This window comes from Anticarsia gemmatalis, chromosome 18 (genome assembly GCF_050436995.1).
Source record: "Anticarsia gemmatalis isolate Benzon Research Colony breed Stoneville strain chromosome 18, ilAntGemm2 primary, whole genome shotgun sequence".
In the NCBI taxonomy this organism is placed as follows: Eukaryota; Metazoa; Arthropoda; class Insecta; order Lepidoptera; family Erebidae; genus Anticarsia; species Anticarsia gemmatalis.
In genome coordinates, this window is record NC_134762.1 from 757,185 (window position 1) to 778,883 (window position 21,699).

Consider the following 21,699-nt stretch of genomic DNA (forward strand, 5'->3'; position numbering starts at 1 on the left):
TTTTATGTTCAGAAGTAGTAATACGTGTATTGTATCTTCATGTAAAACACAAGGATTTAAGTATACAAAGTGCAACTACAACATAAAACTGTAAAAACAAAACTTATGATGATTACCCATACCTGAGCTCTTTCAGGATCAGCAAGTGCCTCAAACGCCTTGCCAATAACTTCAGGCGTCATGCCCTTCATCAGCTCCACGGCGGCAGGATGTCGCAGCGTCACGTTATACGTCAACTGTTCTATGTGCATGTTGATGTCTATCACTTTGTACGCGCTCTCCAACAGTTTGCCGAGCAACGTCGAGTAGAAGAGTATGTCGTGCTTCGTTGATGGTGACACGAATTTCGTTATGAAGTTCATTATTTGGGATAAGCTGGAAGAAAGTAAAATATATTATATGATTTCTTCTTTCTTCCAATTAAACAAAAAAAAATACAAGAGATTGTCTTTTTCACCCGAGGCCTTATTAGTAAATGTAGAGGATTAAAAAAATCTCTTTTTCAACTATTTCGCTGTCGCTCTCTCTCTCTATATCTCTTTTGCTCTCTTTCGCTCTCTTTATCTCTAGAAGGAACTAGGATCCTAGGATACGCCTAGATGTTAATTTTTGTATCATAAGTTTGGTAACGTACACAGTATACGCAAAAAGCCTTACCGCCTATTGCATTTGAAGAACATTGCAAATTGCCAAATATGTATTTTCATATACATATTCCTGCGGTTATAACAGGCATGGCATATTCATAATATTACGCCTTTTACCCATAGGGGTAGGCAGGAACAAAGAAGACCACTTGGTACGATCCTTACAAACTTTTTTGCTTTACCCACATCGATACATCTTGAAAACAGGCATAATGATATAAAAATAAATATGTTATTTACTTACGCATTAAAGGTATCAAGGGAAGCATCTTTCTCCCTCGCTTCATCAAGCACATCAGTAGCATGATGTAGCACATTAGAAATAGCTTGCAATCCACCCTTTGTGTCCGACACGCCAGTGTTTGATCCAACCAGTTCCTTTCCTTCTCGTTCAGAATTCTTTCTGATCTTGACAAACAATTTGTCCAAATATTGGAGGCCAAACACTATGGTGTCAGCGAACCCTCGGATTTGCTCGTAGGATTGCGTGTCGCGGAATGTTGGCTCGAATTTGTCCATTAACTTTGGTATTCTGAAAGAAGGGAAAAGAAGTAAGTATTTTTTCTTAAAGTTTATGTGTATTTTTTTAAACCATTTAAATTGGTTTACGAGCTTTAGGTACATGAGAATCTGAATAAACTTTCATATTAATTACAAGAGATTTAAACAATTAAAGAACGACGATAAAATGTCTGCCAGAAACAAAAAATTATAAGAAAAAAGGTAAAACTATTTAATTGACGCATAAAACACTTCTAAACGTAATTGTTGCTAGCAACCTGGCCGAAAAGTCAAGCAATCTGGGATTAAAAACGTAAGTCCTACGTAATCCCTACATTATTATAACATTGGTATTCTGAAAGAAGAGGAAATTAAGTAATAATATTTATTTATTTATTTATTAGAGCTCGAGAAAATTAAAACCGGCTGCATTCTACTTACAAGCTTAATTGCATATAACTAAAGTCCGCGTCGGTTCCCTTGACAACAGACACCAGCTCCGGAGGCAGGAAGCTCTGGATGTTGATCATACGGAGAACAGCCGTCAACATGTCACCCATCGTGATGATGCGATTGTCGCCTGATAGTTTGTAGTACATGTCACCTAACTGGAAGAAAATAATAAATTACATATGTATCTAAAGTAGCTGCGTGGCGAATATCAGGCACGAATAGTAGCAAATCGAATTTCTTTTAATGTACTATGTCCTCGTTCAAACAATTAGCTATGCAACTTGCGGTTTTCAATATCATATTATAACCGAAAAACTGCTACTGATTACAGACCATATAGCATATTAAGAGACGCATGGCCTCAATATAAAGCTATATGATAATCGCACCAATTTTCTTTCAATAAAAATAACTTAAACTTTCTGAACTTTCTTTGCTAGATTTTACTTTGTAAGGAACTAGATCCAGCAAAGTCTGCATTGCATACACTGCATACCTTCACTCTCTACGGATTGAAACCCTTAGCTCCAGATACGAATGTACTATTTAGCTATCCAGAATTGCTGGACGGTCCATTCGTTGAGCATTTCAAAGCACGAGTCTAATGTAATTATGTGTGTTTCACTTACCATAGTCATATATTTGCTATAATTAACTTCAAACAGCAACTCCACGAACATCTTCTGCAGCTTCTCCATGGATTTAGAGCAGAGTTTCTCAACGAACACACTTAGATGCGTATTGTTCTTTACTATTAATGTTTTTGAGAGAGACTCTGAATTGCAGCTGCTTATTGAACCGTTTAACAGCTGAAACAAGAAGAATAACGCTTAATAACTTGTAGATAAGCATCGGGTAGCTTAACACAGGAGCTCATAACACCTTCTAGTCCGCGGACCTTTTGAAAATGGAGAACAATATCAAGGACCCTTAAATAACTGAAAAGAATAACAAGTGAAATCTCGTCAGATAATTTCATACATTTGCTGGTATTTTATATTATAGATACTCTATCAGTCGGTTATCTGTAAGCCTTAAAAGTGCTTTTTAAAGTTTATTTATTCAATAGCGTTTTTTATATGAGTTTTGACACTATTGAATAGATAAACTACCGCTAAATGAACCTCAGTACCGGGGGTTAGAATTTAATACAATGAATAGCTAACAAAAAATCCAGTTTATGAAACTTCCACAATTTTCAGCGTATTTCAAATTATTAAGTTTTTGCTACTGAACATTAAGAAGATTTACAGGACACCTTGAAGTATTAAAACAACGACCTATCTCAAGACCAATAAAGTAATTAAATACAACAATACCTATTGTTATTCTAGGACTTGATGAAATGACAAAAGAAAATTGACAATCTGTTAATTAAGACAAGTTTTCAACATCAGAGAAAATTATTTAATTAAAAAATATATAACCAGATGATGTTTAATTAAATATAACATGACTTCTAGTGATAGCTAACTTAAAATAACCTGCTATTTTGTTCAGGTCAATTCGTCCAGGGACCTGTCGATCAAAACTAAGACCACAAATCTAAAATAGTTAAACACGTCAGGTAGATTTCATGATCATAATTATTGCCAAATCATACTACCTTGGAAAGTACTGAAAGATGCTGATGAAAGATGAAAGGAAATATCAGGTTTCAATTTCTGTGCAATTTCTATTCAACAATTGTAAAACAAGGATTCTATGAACTTACTCCTTGAAAGCCTATTTCAGCCTCCATCACGCTGTCTGTAACACTGTTGTCTAGTTCCAAGTTGTCTGCGATGTAACGTTTCGCTCTTGACGGTTTTGTGAACAAGTCTTTCACGTGAAGACCATTTTCTGAAAAAAAGGATATTATCATTTTTTTAAAGTGAAAATGCCTCAAATTCCTGGCCTTTTCTCTGTAGACTTAACTTTGTAGGTAGGATATCAGCAGGGAAACAGTCAATGTTAAAGATTTCAGGCAAATATAAAAAGAAACACTGATGACCTGACGGTCTGTGCTGGTCTATTACGCAGGCAGGCAGTCGCATTGGTTTAAAAAAAACATTTTTACAAAATTTTACTTAGTTTTACAAGATTGAAATATGTAGCTATACTCACTACTGATCTCAACGAAGGCAGGCTCGTCCACCACGTCAGCGAGCGTGGCTAGAAGCTTGAGAGCATCAGGTACTGACGACGCCACGTCTAATGTTGACTCGTTCAGTATCGGACCTAGCCGACGTGTGAGCTGTGTTAACCTGGGATAACAAGTTAAGTTAAATTCCACGGCAGGTTTTAATACATATTCTTATAATTTGTATAATAAGGTTAATAAGAAGAACTACTTATGACATTATAAGGTACTCTACTCAGTTAAATATTCAAATAATTTAGATGTTGACATCATTATTTTTAGAAAGTAAAAAAAATACCCCTGCTCTGACCATGGCGATCAGTTTTATCGAAAGCAGAAAATATAGACATAAAAGACATCTGAATGAATTTACTGAAACATAACAACTGCGAATTTCATGATGAATATAAAATTGGGAGCATCAAACGGACTAACCCCCAGTTTCTGAGGTACATTTAGCGGTAGTTTATCTATTCAATAGCGGTAAAACTCATACGAAAAATACAAACGCTATTGAGTAGATAAACTGCCGCTAGATGTACTAAGAAACCGGGGGTTAGACAGTCGAAAATATGAGGACTTAGTAGTTGAATACTTACTTGGAATTTTCATATGAAGGTATCTCGTCGTACTGATCGAGAGGCGAACACTCATTGTTGATGGTGCACATAAAAGACTGCATGAACGGCAGCATACCCGCGCTCGGCAGCGCTCGAGCCGGGAAACCACCTGGACAAAAAAGATTCTATCATTCATCATGTTTATCTGCTAAAAATATAGTACGTAGATACATTCAAATGATAACTACTTGGGTTATGAATCTCGAATGCAAAGGTGTCGACGGACGACTATATAAAAGTATTTTTTTGTCTATTATAGCTCCTGAAAAGTAACCTCAAAACATGTACAAATATTTTCTGATATAAAATGAATATACACTTTCATGAAGGTACTTACAATGATATTATGTAATATTAAGTATCATAAAAATATGTACCTTAGGACTATGGTACGATACCATGGACCCACCATTGGTACAAACCAGTGGGTCTACAGTAGGTACTTCACAATTTAATTTCCATTTAATTCTTTGTAGGCAGATAAAATAAATTGTTATTACTTACATGTGGGATACACTTCATTGTCTACATTAACTCTGACTATGTGTAAACTAAATATAACTGCTGATGCCCATATCACTCCGGCTAATGTTATCTGAAACAAAACAAATTAGTTACTAAATCATAAGCAACACGTACAAACATCTACAACGCTCTGTGAATTTCTACGTCTACCCTCACTTGCTTTTCATTTTTTTTATATTCTATGACCCGATTTAAATCATGTTGCATGTTGATTCGCTACCCCAGTGCAAGAAAGGCGTAAGTACGAATATTATTTATTTTTCTTTTTTCCGTTTTGAATAGTACAAGTACAGAATGTAAAGAAACAATTTAGTTCGGTTATTCTCACGTAAAATTAAGGTGACGTCAAATAAGTTTACTATTTTTTTAAAATTAAAGATGTCGATTTCATATTTTGTCAATTAAAGATGTCGATGAACCAACACACGTAAAATAGTATAAAAATAAAGTACCTATAATAATATCTTGTCTACCAATTTATTCTATTTTTTTGGTATATAACACATTAAATAAACATGATAAAAAAGATCGAATTTAATCTCAGTAGGTACAATAAAATTAAATTATTGAAAAATAATAACAATAAATTAGTGGCAGAACATAGGGATTTACTAGTAGAATTAGACACCTGTAGCGAACAATTGATTTCAACCAAGGTGTTGTATGAAAAGCACACTCTGGACTTAAAGGCTAAAATCACCACTTTACAGGATAGACTATCTCAAATGAGCTTAGAATATGAACAGGACACTAGGGACTACATACTCAAATATGATGAGATTGCCAAAGTTGGTAAGGAAAATTTAGAACGTGTATTATCTTTGTACAGTAGTTCTCAATGTCCAAAATGCTCTCAGGCCATTTCACTTTCTAGTGAATTAGAATCTCTGACCTGTATAAAGCAGTCTCACCATACCACTAGCAGTGCATCACCAAAATATAAAATTAGTGTAAGCTCAACTCAGGACAGTTTTAAGGAAAACAGAGCATTAATGTTCTCAGATAGGATAGGTTTAGGTTTTGGTTCACTTATAAATAACAATGTGAACTTCAAAGTGACCAACCACTGCTACCAAAACCTCAAGTTAGGCAGAATAGTGGAGAAAATCCAAACAATGAATTTAGATAAAGACATTCCAATTGTTCTTATGATTGGCAATAGCTTAGGTTTAAGAAAGTCTGACATTATTCATAGCATAAGTAGTTTATTAGAAATGAATTTAGGAAAAATAATAATATGTGCATTCCCCTACTCTGACTCACTATCTGAGAATGAGAACCGACAAATTCACAAGTTGAATGCTATCTTACATTTGATAACAAGTCATCATAGTGATAGACTATTGTTTTTTGATACTAATAAATTTATTAGTACTTTTTATTTAACAAAAGAAAGAATGTTCCTTTCTTACAAAAATCGACATTTAATTGCTACTCTGTTAGCATATAATATTAACTTAGTTATAGAAGATATAACACAGCCTAGGTTTAAGGACGGAACAGTATTGTCTAGTCGTTTTACTAACAATACTGTGATTAATATTATTGATAATTTAGTTTGTAAGGACACAGTTACGCATAATGTAACAAAGAACAACAATAATTTAAACGCTTAAGCAAGACAACGGATAAACAGGCAGGTTTTCTGAACGTAGTACACCAAAATATACAAGGTTTATCCGGCAAAGAATTAGAGATAGAATTATTTTTGAAAAAACATGACACACACGTATTTTGTGTCACGGAACATTGGTTGCTGTCGCACCAATTAATATTAAATAATCAATATTATTCCATGATAAGTGCATTCAGTAGGAAGAAGGCTATACATGGAGGGTCAATGATCTTAGTTAGCAACAATTTAAAATGCAAAGAACGTAAGGATATAGTTAGCTTGTCAGTAGAACGTACTGCCGAAGTATCTTGTGTAGAACTCGAGCAGCATATTATAGCATGTATATACCGTCCACCAATGAGTGACTTCAGTTTGTTTGAAGCGATAGTGGAAGATATATTAAAGCGTTTGAGTGTTAGTAACAAGTATGTGGTTGTCTGTGGTGATTTTAATGTAAACATATTGGAGCAGTCCAACACTACCACCAGACTGATTTCTCTCTTTAAATCATTTAATCTTAAACATCTCTTTAATAATCCAACTAGAATTACCGAACATTCGGCCACATGCTTGGACAATATGTTTAGCAACTGCGTATGTCTAGACAGGGTCATAGTCAACGATTTAACGTCAGACCACTGTGGACTGAACGCCGTCTTCTCTAGGAAGAACGTTATCAAATCTAACACGATAACTTTTAGACCTATTACCCACAACCGCTTGGCATTATTTAATCAAGAGGTAGCCGCCAAGATTTCCAACATCAATATTACTCAGGATGACCCAGAGGTTCTCTATAAATCCTTGTTTAATGTTATTGAGTCTGAATTTAATACGGTTTTTAAGGAAAAAACTATTACAAAGGAAAATACAAAACTGAAATTCTGCGATTGGGCGACCGTAGGAATTTACAAAAGTAGAGCTAGGATGTATGAGCTGTATGCCATGAAACAATATAATTTCAATCCAGGTTTTCTTGAATATGTTAGGAATTACTCTAAAATCTTTAAAAAATCTTGTGCCGCTGCTAAGTCTTTGTACTTAAGCAACAAGATCAAAAATTCCAACAATAAAATAAAAACAACTTGGAATATTATCAACAATGAAACAGGAAGATCGTCACCACCTGATCACGACTTCGAATTAAATGTTAACAATCGGGTTATTACAGATAGCCTAGGCGTAGCTCAAACATTTAACAATTATTTTTCTGACATACCAGTCATTACGACTAGTTCCTTAAATTCCTCAACCGCTAAAGCAGGATCATTACTTAGGAGCAATGTGGGTCAGTGCAATGTCTCATTTTATTTTAAGCATATAAACCCCTCTGACATAATCAGAGTATTCAAGTCGCTTAATTCAAAAAATACAGCGGACTTGTGGGGAATTTCTGTAAAGTTACTTGAGAGTATTATCGCTGAGATAGCGCCTCATTTAGCTGCAACTTTTAATCGATGTGTAGATGTAGGTGTGTTTCCTAATTTAATGAAGCACAGTAAGATAATTCCCTTGTTTAAAAACGGATGCAAAAGTGAGCCCAGTAACTTTAGGCCAATATCCATCTTGCCTGCTCTCAGTAAAATATTTGAAAGGGCTATATTAGAGCAATTAGAGAGCCATTTCAGTTTGTATAATTTACTCCACAGCAAACAGTTTGGCTTTACAAAGGGTCGATCTACCATCGATGCAGGGGTCACACTTATTAGGCATATTTTCGATGCTTGGGAAGCGTCGCAGGATGCTATTGGGGTATTCTGCGATCTCTCCAAAGCGTTTGATTGTGTTGACCACAATACTCTTTTATATAAACTTAAATTCTATGGGATTGGGGATGTGGCACTTGACCTACTTGCATCCTACTTGTCTGAGAGAGTACAGTATACAGATATCAATGGGTCAAGATCCACTGGATCTGCAGTTAGTTTAGGGGTACCGCAGGGCTCTATCCTTGGTCCTTTTCTTTTTCTGGTATATATTAATGATTTGCCACATCAGGTGCAGGATCTGTGTGATATCGTACTATTTGCTGATGATACGTCGCTTATATTTAAAGTAGATCGTAAGAAAACTGATTTTGACGATGTAAATGGTGCTCTTACACAGGTTCTCGATTGGTTTACAGCCAACAATTTATTGTTAAATTCTAAGAAAACGAAATGCATTAGGTTTACCATGCCCAACGCTAGGAATCTAGGTACGAATGTAGTTCTAAATGGTGAGGTGTTAGACATGGTCAACTCCGCAACCTTCCTAGGTGTAGACTTAGATAATAAGCTTCAATGGGGCACCCAAATAACAAAGCTCGCGGGCAGGCTCAGCTCCGCAGCCTATGCGATAAGAAAAGTAAGACAGTTTGCGGGTGTAGATGCGGCAAGACTGGTTTACTTTGGTTATTTTCACAGCGTTTTGTCCTACGGTATTCTACTTTGGGGCCGAGCTGCTGATATAGACACAATTTTCGTTATTCAAAAAAGAGCAATTCGCGCTATTTACGGCTTAGGAGCGCGGGACTCTCTGCGGGAGGTATTTGGGAAAATAGGTATACTGACGGTGGCATCACAGTATATTTTTGCGAATTTGATGTTCGTCAAACAAAACATAAATTCGTTTACTAAGAATAGTGACATGCATAACATTAATACCAGAAATAAGCATAAATTAGTAGGTCCCTGCAATAGATTGCAAAAAGTACACAACTCATTTGCAGGTCTTGGTGTTCGGTTGTACAACAAACTTCCCAGCAGTGTTATGGATCTACCCCAACAAAAATTCAAATTAGTTGTTAAAGATCATCTTATTAAAAGGGGTTATTATAAGATCGACGATTATATAATGGACAAGAAATCATGGGATTAGTTGCGCGTTCTACACAAATCAAGATTAAATATCTATATATGTATATATTCATCTTTGCATTGTATAAATATTAATCAGTAGTATTTTAACTCTGTAACAGAGAGGTATCACACGAGCCTCAGTGGCACTCGTTTTCTTTTCTTGATAGATATGGTGGGCTCCCACATGCCAAGGTTCGTCATGCTCACTAAAATGTCATTGCTTGCGGCGGCGTCGTGTGCCGGGTCACCCCCTTCCCTCTAATATGTGCGAAGGGGGTGATGGCTGGTCCATGCGTCATACTCGTGAACGGGTGCTGCTTGGGGTGACTGGTCGTCCTGGTTGTGGTGAATTTGCCAAATTTTTTTTTTTTAAGTAAATAAGTATTAATCTAATAATTCCTTGTGCCATAGTATGCTCTTGAGATGCCTCTTATGACTGCAATACTATCATGATCTAGGTAGATGCTCCCATCATGCTTCCAATACACTTGTTATGTTATTAGCACCTTTATATTGATTTAATTTATTTATATTATACCTATGTGTGTTCGGTAGTGTTGGTAGCAGCTCCTTACATCATCAAAAATTTATACCTAATAGAAAGATTGTTAAAATTAATTGGCGATTAAAAAGAGTGGCCTGGAGTTTCTTGCCAGCTCTTCTCATTGGCCCTACCTTCCGAACTGGCGGTAAATTCACTCTCTGTATCATTGACTATCATAAGTGTCAACATTTGACCTATATGAATAAATGATTTGATTTTGATTTTGATTTTGATATTAAAAACATGAAACAAAAACCTAGTGAATCGAATCTTTAACACTACTTTTATAGCAGATTCCTATTTACGCCTGGGAGTACGTTATTTACACAAACAGCAATAGTTTAAGTAAAGACTACTAAAGAGGTACATACCACTTTCCTCTTCCGTATGAGGTAGTCCTTCCACAGCAGCAAGCGCAGCTGCCGCCCGCCTTCCATAGTGCACTCGTCACTCCGCCCCGCGACATTCCTGAAACAATACAAACACCAATAAGATTCTTTAATTTTTTTAAAGTTAACATAGATGCAGATTAATATTCTAAATTCCTTTCTTTCGAAATACCTAAGCAAAATAATCAACTTCTATCTACAAACATTAGCAAAAAGTATTTAACAGTAACAAAAAAGTTGACTTTGTTACAAAAATGAGTCAGGAATGGGCCCTATGAAACACAGGTTTGAATTGTTTATTAACCGTCCAACAATAAGCAAAACATTAGTGTCTCTCATACACCTCTAGCTATGCTTACAAATATACAAACCTGACGCTATAAAAGTGGGTAAAACATAAACATAATCTATACACCTTATTAAGCAACACGACAATACGACAATAATTTTCTATTAGTTGGACAAAATGTACAAAACACATCCGTCGCGAAAACAACGATAATAAGCTTGTTCCGGGCCATACCTACAAACACACATACATACATACATACAAATGCGTAACGACTACAAATCACCATACAAACATACAAAAATTCACACGATCACAATACATTTAGGAAGTCGGCATAAATTAAGCGATTCGCGCTGTGTTTGATGTATTTTGTTTGCTCACACAATAATATGTGTGGTTTATCATGCTTATTTGACAAGTGTTAGGAAAACGTGATTTACATTTCGACAAATAGAAGTCTATTGATGAATCATCAGTTCTTTACACAAATTTAAATAATAATATTTGTTTCTTGCTGATTGTTGGCAGCTCCTCGCATGATCAATTATTGTATCAATCACACTGTTAAACGCTCGGCGACTAAACATGGTGGTCGTTAGTTTCTTGCTAGAGTTGCTAGCTCTTCATAAGGCTCTTCCCCCTTTTCGAGCTGGTGGTAGATTCAGTAATTGTAACGACTGTTGTAATTGTCAACATTTGACAATAATTTGGTTTTGATTTACCTAGCTTAGTGTTAAGATTTTGACTCAAAGTCTTTTCTAATTTTCTTTGTTGAAAGTCGACTTTACCTTAACTAGTTGTTTGTAGAATAAGAGCTTATCAGTATCATAGTACGCCGCAAGTAAGAGATCAGAGTATGGAACAAATAAAGATCAATATAAGCAAAATGTCCTTTGATCAATTGAATTCGATAGTGACAGATTAGTGCAGCCTGCTGTCAGCTATCTTTTCTTGTATAAGCAAAAAAAAAACAAGTTTTTCGCGGGATAAACGAAATTAGGTTATCTTATTTATTTCGACATTTAGCCCGACTTATATTGTTCTTGATTGCTGAAAAATTTAGTAACATAGCTTTCACAGGCGGGCACTCAGGCACTCAAAGAAAGGACAATCGTGTTTCTTTTACCTTCTAACAATTCTATGGTCTCAAGTATATAGTAAACAAGTGTTTGCATGAAGACGTACCCTGCCTGTATCGATTAGCACAGCGGTGTATATTGTGTATAATCAGAGTGACGTCCGCAGAACGCAACGACAGGATGCGGCCACGCGAGCCACTGATTATACATTGTATGAAGGTTACGACGACAAGATATTGTTTCAGAACTTATAAGAAATATGAATTTAGTAGAGGTCTTGATAGCGTTTTGATTTGTGTTTTTATAGGGAGAATATAATATAATATAATCATAGAGGGGTATAATATTTTAAGATCATGAAAGTGGCAGGAGTGGGAGCAGTGGTAAGGGTCGCCACGCCGCTACCATTGCGTCGGGAGGTCATAGGTTCGATTCCCTCACGGAACAATTATTTGTGCGATCCACAAATTATTGTTTCGGGTCTTATTGTGATTTGTGTAAGTTGTTTGTATGTTTGTTTAAGTCCCCGTGACACAAAAGTAACTCATAGTGAGGGAGTTGTCCTTAAAAAAAACTTAAGAAAAAGGCCACTCCCAGAATTCGGATCCCATCATTTTCTTTCTAGATTCTATTATTATTCATATTTATGAACAAAGTTTTCGCAAAAAGAACAGTTTTATTCTTAGCGCAGGATATGCCGATTTTTTTCTAAAGATAACCATCTCTTAAAAAACTGACATGAAACTAACAAGCGTTATTTTGATTAATGTTAAACCTATCTCATGTTTATATCAGTTAATTCGGGTCTAAAGTGCGAAATAACTGAGAGAAAAACCTAATTGCTACCATAACCTTCATGTTATACGAGTTGTATGTCAATAGATAGCATAGTTTGTCTTGTAATATAACTCATCATTTGTGTAATAATATAGCTTTATTGTGTTTATAAGGTAGTTAATTTAGGTTTCAAATATACATCACGCCTTTTAGACTCAAGTGTAAGCGGAGGTGCGCACGCGAGGTACGGTGCGGTAAATACACCAATAATAATATTCGTCCCGTGTTATAGGGGGCGAGCTTATTCCCTTATAACATATGCCTTTCAAATAAAGTGCGAACAACGCACAACTGAAAAAACTAAGCGTAGAAAGTTGAAATTTGATATGAAGATTCCTTTAGAAGTGTAGAGGAGCACTAAGAGAAGATCTTGGGTAATTCCCCCCGACGGGGGTAAAAAGGGATAAGAACTTTAAGTGAAAGATGAGATGAGAATAAAAAATGATGTGAAACGAGAAAAATAAAGTCTACGCTGACGAAATCACGGGCGGCCGCTACTCGTTGTATAAAACTCCTAAATTGATAATAAGCCTCATTTATACCCATGCAACTTAAGCAGTCCAATTACTAATCATATACATTCATAAAAGGTAATACGCTGAACACGCGTTAAGAATCACAAATTAAAATATATTTGTATGTATGTATGTATAATACGTGATAGTAAGTAGAAGTGCTATCGTATTATGAGACAGACGTGACCAGACACATAACAAAATATATATTTGACTGCTTTATTTGTATTAGTTGCAGATAACTGACTGGCTCCATGGCGCAGTGGTCGCCACGCCGCTTACATTGCCTCGGGCGTGTGTTCGATTCCCACACGGATTATTTGTGCAATCCACAAATAATTCTTTCGGGTCTGATTGTACTTTGTGTCCGTTGTCTGTATGTTAGTCCCTGCGACACAAGAACACTTCTTAGTGCGGGAGTTGTCTTTTTTAATAAATAAAAAACATACAATTATTTGTATTTCGGTAGGACAATTTTTTCAGAGCAGTGATAGCTGAGTAGTTTGAGTTGTGCTTTCCACGCAAGTGGACGTAATTCGTACCCAAGGCAACGCAGAGTTCTTTAGAATACAAATATTTGTCCCGGGTGGGATTCGAACCACATCCGGCGGTACGGTTATTGCGACGAGGTGAACACGTTAACCACTGCGCCAAACAAAGTTTAAAGTGGCAGTTAAAATAACCCAAACTCAGCTAAATTATCACTAAACTCGGCAGATAGACAGCGTTACGACAAAACCACCAATTTGCTAAAAGCGAAGGACAACAAAATAAATTGCATTCTTAGTAAAATATCGTGACATTAGTGCGGAAGACTTGAGACTCTTAAACTACCTTACAAGTTTAGAATAACACTCGATTATGATGAAAAAAATGTTTGAAATGCAAAACATGTTGGTATGTACCTTGTACGTGCCAAATAATTTTGTGTCTGAGTTATTTTTTGTTTTAGACTTTCGCTAGCAGCCTCTTATTGCTATATACTATTACACAAATTTATTCGGCGTATGCTTTATTTGGTAGTAAATTATTGTGAACCTAACTATCCGAAACTAGATACATGTTTGTGAATACTTCACAATTAAAAAGCTTCATAAAAAATTTGGCTCTTTGTCTAAACCTTGGTTGGTTGATAGGAAAATGGAGAGATTTTTTGTATGCATGTGAGAATGTGTGTATGTATTTATACGAGTAGATTTAATGTAAATCATATTGCATAATATCATGACGTATCTGTTTGAACAGATTTTGCCAGCTCCTCGAATATTCTAATTAAAGGTTAAGTCCAAAATAAGAATAAAATTGTGTTATTTTTAACACTTGCTCCGCGCGTCATTGATGCAAACACGATGTAAATAAATCATGATTCGATTATACCCTACTTATTATATAGCTCAGACTGTTTTAGTTGCACAACATACTAGCCAGTAGTTTTAGCGGTAGCCCTGTAGGTAGGGTTGAATCTAGCTGGACAAACAAACTTAACAAAATAAATACATCATACTCGTTTTCAAGTTACCTGAGACACAAAAGCCCTGTGCATATTTTTTTAATAATGGAAGCAGTGATAGCCGAGTGGTTTAAGTTGGCACCTCCCACGCAAGTGGTCGCAGGTTCGAATCCGAGGCAACACACCAATGACTTTTCGAAGTTATGTGTGTATTAGAAATAATTATCACTTGCTCTAACGGTGAAGGAAAACATCGTGAGGAAACCTTGCATGCCTAAAATTTGTTTAATTCATTTATTGAGGGCATGCAAAGTTCCCAACCCGCACTTGGCCAGCGTGGTGGACTCAAGGCCTAACCCCTCCCCCTCGTTTGGCAGAAGACCCTTGCCCTGCAGTGGGACAGATATGTGTTATTAGAAAAAAAAAAAAACTTTTCTAGCGCAAAAATGATAAAACATCAAATGTCAAAACTGACGTTTGATCGATAACTCGATACTATCGCAGCAACAAAGTATCATCAAAATATCAATTGGCGACATCCTGTCATCCAGGGCCTTCAAACCGCACAAATTAAGTTATACTTAGACTCTAGCACGCGGTATGACGTCGGCCTATAATTTTACAACCGAATAACTCTTCTGATTACTGTGTGAGCCATGATTTTTATTTTTCACAGGAAACAGGCGTTTTTTCTATCACATCTCATATAATTAGAATGCTCGGAGATATTGTTTTGTACTTTATTGACACGTGGAGTCGTTGGGTTTTTTTCTGTTCTCGAAATTAACTGCTAGTTGTGTAGGTATGGTTTAGAATGAGATAGTAAATAAATAAATAAATTTAACCCATTAATGTTCCACTGCTGGGCAAGGGTCTCCTCCCGTAATGAGGGAGGGATTAGGCCTTAAGTCCACCACGCTGGCCAAGTGGGTTGGGGACTTTGCATGCCCTCAATAAATAATATAATGAATGAGATAGTAATGTGGATTATCTTAAAAGATCTTCGTCTACTACAATTGAGTGATACATATCTAGTCTAGATCTAAAAAAAATGGCACAATTATTAGTGTAAAATAGATCTGAATCAACTATAATTAAGTGACAGATGTTTAGACTGAGTTTAAGAAATATAGGCAGAAATATATCATTAATAACGAAATACTCCAAACGTACATATTTATAACAAGTTTCCGTTAATTATTCAATCATTAATGAGTTGATGACATCATTACATAACAGAAATACCAGTTTGACATCATTGTCTTACTATAATAGGAGCTATTATAATATAAGTCCTATATACATTGACAACAGACAAAGATACCTTTTATTGAACTGATCAGGTACACCGCCTTATGTTTTACCTCACACACGTTTACCGATGTAAGTTTTAAAAATAGACTTTTTCCTATTTGGTTGCTTTAAAAACAAAAGTAAAAATGACTTTTTATCGCGTTTATTACTATAAGCAATAAAAAAAAAACTGTAGTCTTTTTTATAAGCCCAGTGAAAAGCAAATTATTTTTAACTAGCTGACCCGCGCAACTTCGCTTGCGCCGCATAGAATGGGTCAAAATTTTCCCCGTTTTTGTTACATTTTTTACTGGTACTCTGCTCCTATTGGTCGTAGCGTGATGATATAAATGTAATAACCTATAGCCTTCCTCGATAAATGGGCTATCTAACACTGAAAGAATTTTTCGATTCGGGCCAGTAAACGATTTGTTTAGCGGTGGGTTCAGCCTTCCTCTACACTTTGCTCTATCATTGATCTAGCTGATTCATAGCTTTAAGCTGTTATCGTTATCCTAAAACTATCATAGCGGATGGTAAACATTTTCCAAAAAAAAATGTGTTAACATTTTTTATACGGCAAATTTATAAACTATTATGTAATGAATTTAATAAATCTTCGGTAGACCAAGATGAACAGCTGACAAGAAACTCTTTTTAGTATCGCATTATTTTAAAAAGGCCTAACAGAGTATTGTTTAGTTCTAGACTATTGCAAGGCAATGTTGTCTTTGCTAATTAATTAATGAAGTAACCCCGATAAGTACCATGACCCAGTCTATCGCGTGTCTTCACGATTCCATTATAATTCCTATTTTTTGTGCTTCACTTCATAATAACGACATTGGAATGAATTCTCCTACATTTATAGTTATAAAATAACTAGTGGCTAACAACGTTGTTCTCGTGAAATTAAGCTTTCCCGGATTTTTTTTAGCTGTTCCGCTTCTGTTAATTATAGCGTGATGTTATATAGCCTGATTTCCTAAATAAATGGACTACTAAACAAAAAAACTAATTTTCGTAGAAGTAAAGTACTAGAAAGATGGCTTCAATTCGGCTCTGTAGTTACTTAGATTAGCGCGTTCTAAAAAACAAGCAAACAAAATCTCTTTATATGATTAACTGGCTGACCCGCGCAACTTCGCTTGCGTCACATAAGAGAGAATTTTCCCCGTTTTTGTAACATTTTTCGTTGCTACTTAGCTCTTAATGGCCGTAGCGTGAAGTTATATAGCCTAAAGCCTTCCTCAATAAATGGGCTATCTAACACTAAAATATTTTTTCAAATCGGACCCGTAGGTCCTGAGATTAGCGCGTACAAACAAACAAACTCTTCAGCTTTATAGTATTAGTGAGTATAGATGGGTTTTTTGTAGATTTTAAAGGATTACCTCTTAGCATTCTTTGGACTTCCCAACCCACAAACGAAAAGGTTATCTTTGACAAGATTTCAACACATTTTATATTGCTCATCGGTAAATTATTAACTTTTAAAATGATAGTGTGAGTAATTTAAACTTAAAATAGAATGTATTTTTATAAAGTAATAATATTCTTTAAAGGATATAAAGACATCTATAGAATGACCGCGCCTTCATCTTCTTTTTGTCGTATGGTTAGTGGTCAACCTAATGTCAAAGTTGTTCAAGCCGCCCGAAGGCCTTACGTGGCTTAACGACTGTTACCTTAATTTTTTACCGACTTTTTACGTGCCTTCCGAAGCACGGTGGCGCCTAGTTCAAATACCACTATACGGTCACCCATCTATGGAATGCCTGCGCCAAGAGTTGCTTAACCTACAGATCGTTTTCCGACCCGTAAACGCAAGTAGCTATGTGCCTTTGCTTGAAATAAATGTAAAAATACACTTCAAAAACAATTCAAATGCAAACGGAAGCCGATTACGAGGCTTCAAAGCCTTTAATTGCTTTAAAACCAGTTTGAACTGAACCGGCTGTTAAAGTATCATCAATAAAATAAATAAACAACTTCCATATACTGATTGTGAGTATTTTATGTATCACCTTGAACATATAGGTCACTGTGCTACTACTTACCATGAAAATGAAGCGATATGTTAAACTATTAGCGGCGACTTATGTATTCATCACAGCTTCCCTTGTTTTTAACCCCCGACGGAAAAGGAGGGGTATTATAAGTTTGACGTGTCTGTCTGTCTGTGTATATGAATGACCTGTACCTATAGAAAATGGAAACGATTAGCTGTAGGAATTAGTGATTTAAAACCTTATCCTAAACTAAAAGGGCTTGTTATTTATAAGAGTAAATCGAATAAACATCATTCATACTACAGTATCATCAGAGATGACGATTAATAAGCGTACAGCGCAGCATCAACGTCATTATAACTGAATACATAGGTAGTCCGCATCTTATTCCAAGATCATTATTGGAAGTCGAACCGAGATTTTAACCTTCCAATACTAAGAATTTAAGTTCCTTACACAAATAAACTATAGTCCAACAACTTAGTAGAGAGCTTGCAAGGCTCGCGGCGATCTTAGATACACAAAATTCAAAATGTTGGATATCAATGACCCGCAGGCTTGTACTTACGGTGGCCTGTTCGATAAAGCTACTTTATTTTTAATACTTAGAATTATTTTAGCCTAGATAAGTGAATAAATAAATAAATATTTTGAACAACTCACACACGGTCATCTGATTCCAAACTAAGCAGAGCTTGTACTATGGTAACCAAATAACTGATAAGCATACTTATATACTTCTCAATACATACTTATATAGATAAATTAATATCCAGGCTCAGAACTAATACTGGTGCTCATCACACAATTATTGGTCCCGGGTGGGATTGGAACCCACCACACGCGGCGCTACGGTTATTGCGGCGGGGTGATCACTTTAACCACTGCGCTAACCGCAGTTTATGTAAGTAAGTGACAAGATGTATGGATGTCAAAGCAGGAAATTTATGTTTGTAAGGTTCGATGAAATGGCGTTTTTTGGAGTCTGCCTACCATGATTTCATGGATGTATTTATGCATAAATCGTTCATGCTAAAACTCTTTAATAAGTTGTAGGACTATAAATATGTTCCAAAGATTTCATCGTGTTTATGGCTATATGTTTTTATTTGATTCCAGTAAGTTCTTAATTTATGATACGTTAACTTTTTATCAACTGACCGACAGTTTTTGTTTATGGTATGATAAAAACGTTGGACATTGAACATGTTTATGTTTTAGTAACCCATAGATTGATTTATAAGAATAAAAAATATTCGTTACGGTCGTAAATAGAGTACGTGTAGTGTACCTACATACGTGTTTTAATCTATACTTACATACTTATTACTTATAATACTTACTACTTATTTACTTATTTACTTATCTATACTAATATTATAAAGCTGAAGAGTTTGTTTGTTTGTTTGTTTGAACGCGCTAATCTCAGGAACTGCTGGTCCGATTTGAAAAATTCTTTCACTGTTAGATAGCCCATTTATCTAGGAAGGCTATAGGCTATATATCATCACGCTACGACCAATAGGAAAAGAGTACCAGTGAAAAATGTTACAAAAACGGGGAAAATTACGATTCTCGTATGAGACGCAAGCGAAGTTGCGCGGGTCAGCTAGTATTTTATATAAGGTATATAAATATACTTATTGATTAGAATAAACTGTCCACACGGAACAAATATTTGTGTGATCAAGATCAGGTTTTAATTACTGTACATTGTTTGTAATTTGGTAAAGGTTTTCACAAAAGTAATTCATAGCGTGGAAGTGATCTTCTTTTAGATAACTCCCGTACTAAGAATTGCTCTTGTGTCGCTGGGACTTTGACAAACATACAAGCAATGGACACAAAGTACAACCAGACCCGAACAATTTACTTGTGGATCGCACAAGTAATTGTCCCGTGTACTGCCGTGTAGAAATCGAACCCACGACCTCCCGAGGTAATGGTAGCGGCGTGGCGATCTAAACCACTGCGTCATGGAAGCCGTATCAGAAACTGACTGACACAGTTCAATCTGGTAATCAAACTTAAGACACTCTATAACACAGTGTTACATACTCTTGCGCAACTAAAGTGTCTACAAAAAACAAAGGCTTCTGATTGGTTGATCGTTTAAACGTCACAGATGACGTATACAGACTCGTTACGTGTCAACTAGTTACAAACGACCTTTAACTATTGAGGAAATACAATAGTGGAACAGTTATAAATATACGAAAATAGATGTTTTTCGGTATTATGTCATATGGTTTTAACTAATGGGAAGTATATGGGTAGGTTAATTATAGAATTAGTAAGTTTCTACTTAGTTTTTGTCGGCGAATTCGTTCGCGTAGAATGATTTTGAAATATAAAGTGTCATAATATTACATAATTAATCTAGATTACAGACTAGATGTAAAGTGTGTGCCAAATTTAAACTAAATCCTCATTTTTTGTGATTAATAAAGTAACAAAACCACTTTTAAAATATTAGATAAGACATGATATTTATTGCAACTTTATATGCCTTTTAAATAATTTAGGTATTTGTTGTGCATCCCCAAGGCGTCCTTGGTCAGTGTGATGGACTCAAGGCCCTCCCTCACTCCAGAAGGAGACCCTTGCCCAGCAGTTGGACATTATATATATTGGTTTATTTTTTTATTCATTTTTTTGTGGTGTAATCAGTGGGTTAAACCTATTCTTATAGTAAAAAGGGTATAAATAAGGCCTAGTAGTCTTATATGGTTCAACACTTACCTATCAACTGACGTTACTCACTGTACATAGTAGTTATGTATGTTACATAATATAAAACGCACGACATCATCCTACATTCTTAGGTATTATTCTCGTAATGCATAAGATCTAGACTATTCCAACTATTTAATTATGCATCTGCATATAATATCATGACATTTATTTAGTTTTCCGATGACACAAGTAAAGATTAGGTAAAGTTTAAATAGAGAATGAAAATAAATACGTTCAATAATACCGACTTTAAAAGTAAAAAGTGAAAACTAATAAAGATTTAATATTAATTATATTATATACTAACTATTACTAACTATTAATTATATGTGCTATTTATTAATAGGTTTGAAGTCGTTTTTGAAGTGGGATAATCAACCGATTATTTATCGGACAATTTTGCCACCAGTAATCTTTTTCATATTTTAATTTATTGTGTCTGCTGATTAACTGACCACGTCTTAATTTTCTGGCTAAAGTTAAGAATATTTTAGCTTTGGAAAAACTACAGTTAGTTTACTAATCCCAATTTGAATCACTCTATTTAATTGTCTCTTTTCAATAATTATAAATAAAAAAATGAGCCTAACAGTTTAAAAAACAATGTATACTTGTATAAAATTAACTATTTCTAAACAAAGTAATTGTAACTAATTACATTCACATAATTATCTAACAACTTAATTGTATATTGAGTCCTTACACACGGAAATGCACAATAATTTTGCGTAAGATTTTGTGCAAAAAACACAACCGTTTTCAAGGAAACCACGCCTTTTTGCCTATGTATTAATTATGAAGAAGTTGGAAGGAATATTCCAGAATTGTTTTTTATATGACAAAACAGTCATTATGTGTAATCGCCGGTAATTCTAGATAATATGCATTCTAAACGGAGAGGCGGTTACAGAAGTGTTTAGAGAAATAATGATATTATTAGATGGATGTTTTTTGTATTGTTTTCAGATTCTGCTTGTAATAGTTTAACACGTTGTTTGATCACCTTTTTCTGTACATTAATGTTGTAATGTATAAGTTTTTGTGAGACTTTTTATGTAAAAAAAAACTTGTAATTCATGGTTATGTTGAAAATGTATCCAATTCCATGTCCGAATTAAAGGTATACTGTACCTTCCTAACTGTTACTTTGTGAATCATGTCTTTATTTGAGCTACTAACATAATAACAAATATTCAACCAGAGCAGATTTTGATAAAGTATTAAATCAA

The 21,699-nt window shown here is 35.2% G+C and overlaps 1 protein-coding gene across 2 annotated transcripts in view; it reads right to left on the bottom strand.

Moving 5' to 3' along the window:
• Positions 1–21,699, bottom strand: part of ldd (lipid droplet defective) — a 91,316-nt gene that overhangs the window by 41,857 nt on the left and 27,760 nt on the right. For both annotated transcript variants that reach the window (XM_076125798.1, XM_076125797.1), the window contains exons 2-10: positions 10,239–10,335; positions 4,848–4,938; positions 4,323–4,452; positions 3,708–3,847; positions 3,316–3,443; positions 2,231–2,410; positions 1,590–1,756; positions 892–1,179; positions 123–375 (exon numbers count right to left, since the gene is read on the bottom strand). In XM_076125798.1, coding sequence (XP_075981913.1) covers positions 123–375; positions 892–1,179; positions 1,590–1,756; positions 2,231–2,410; positions 3,316–3,443; positions 3,708–3,847; positions 4,323–4,452; positions 4,848–4,938; positions 10,239–10,304 — 1,443 coding nt within the window. In that variant the 5' untranslated portion in view covers positions 10,305–10,335. The remainder of the gene's footprint in view (positions 1–122; positions 376–891; positions 1,180–1,589; positions 1,757–2,230; positions 2,411–3,315; positions 3,444–3,707; positions 3,848–4,322; positions 4,453–4,847; positions 4,939–10,238; positions 10,336–21,699) is intronic.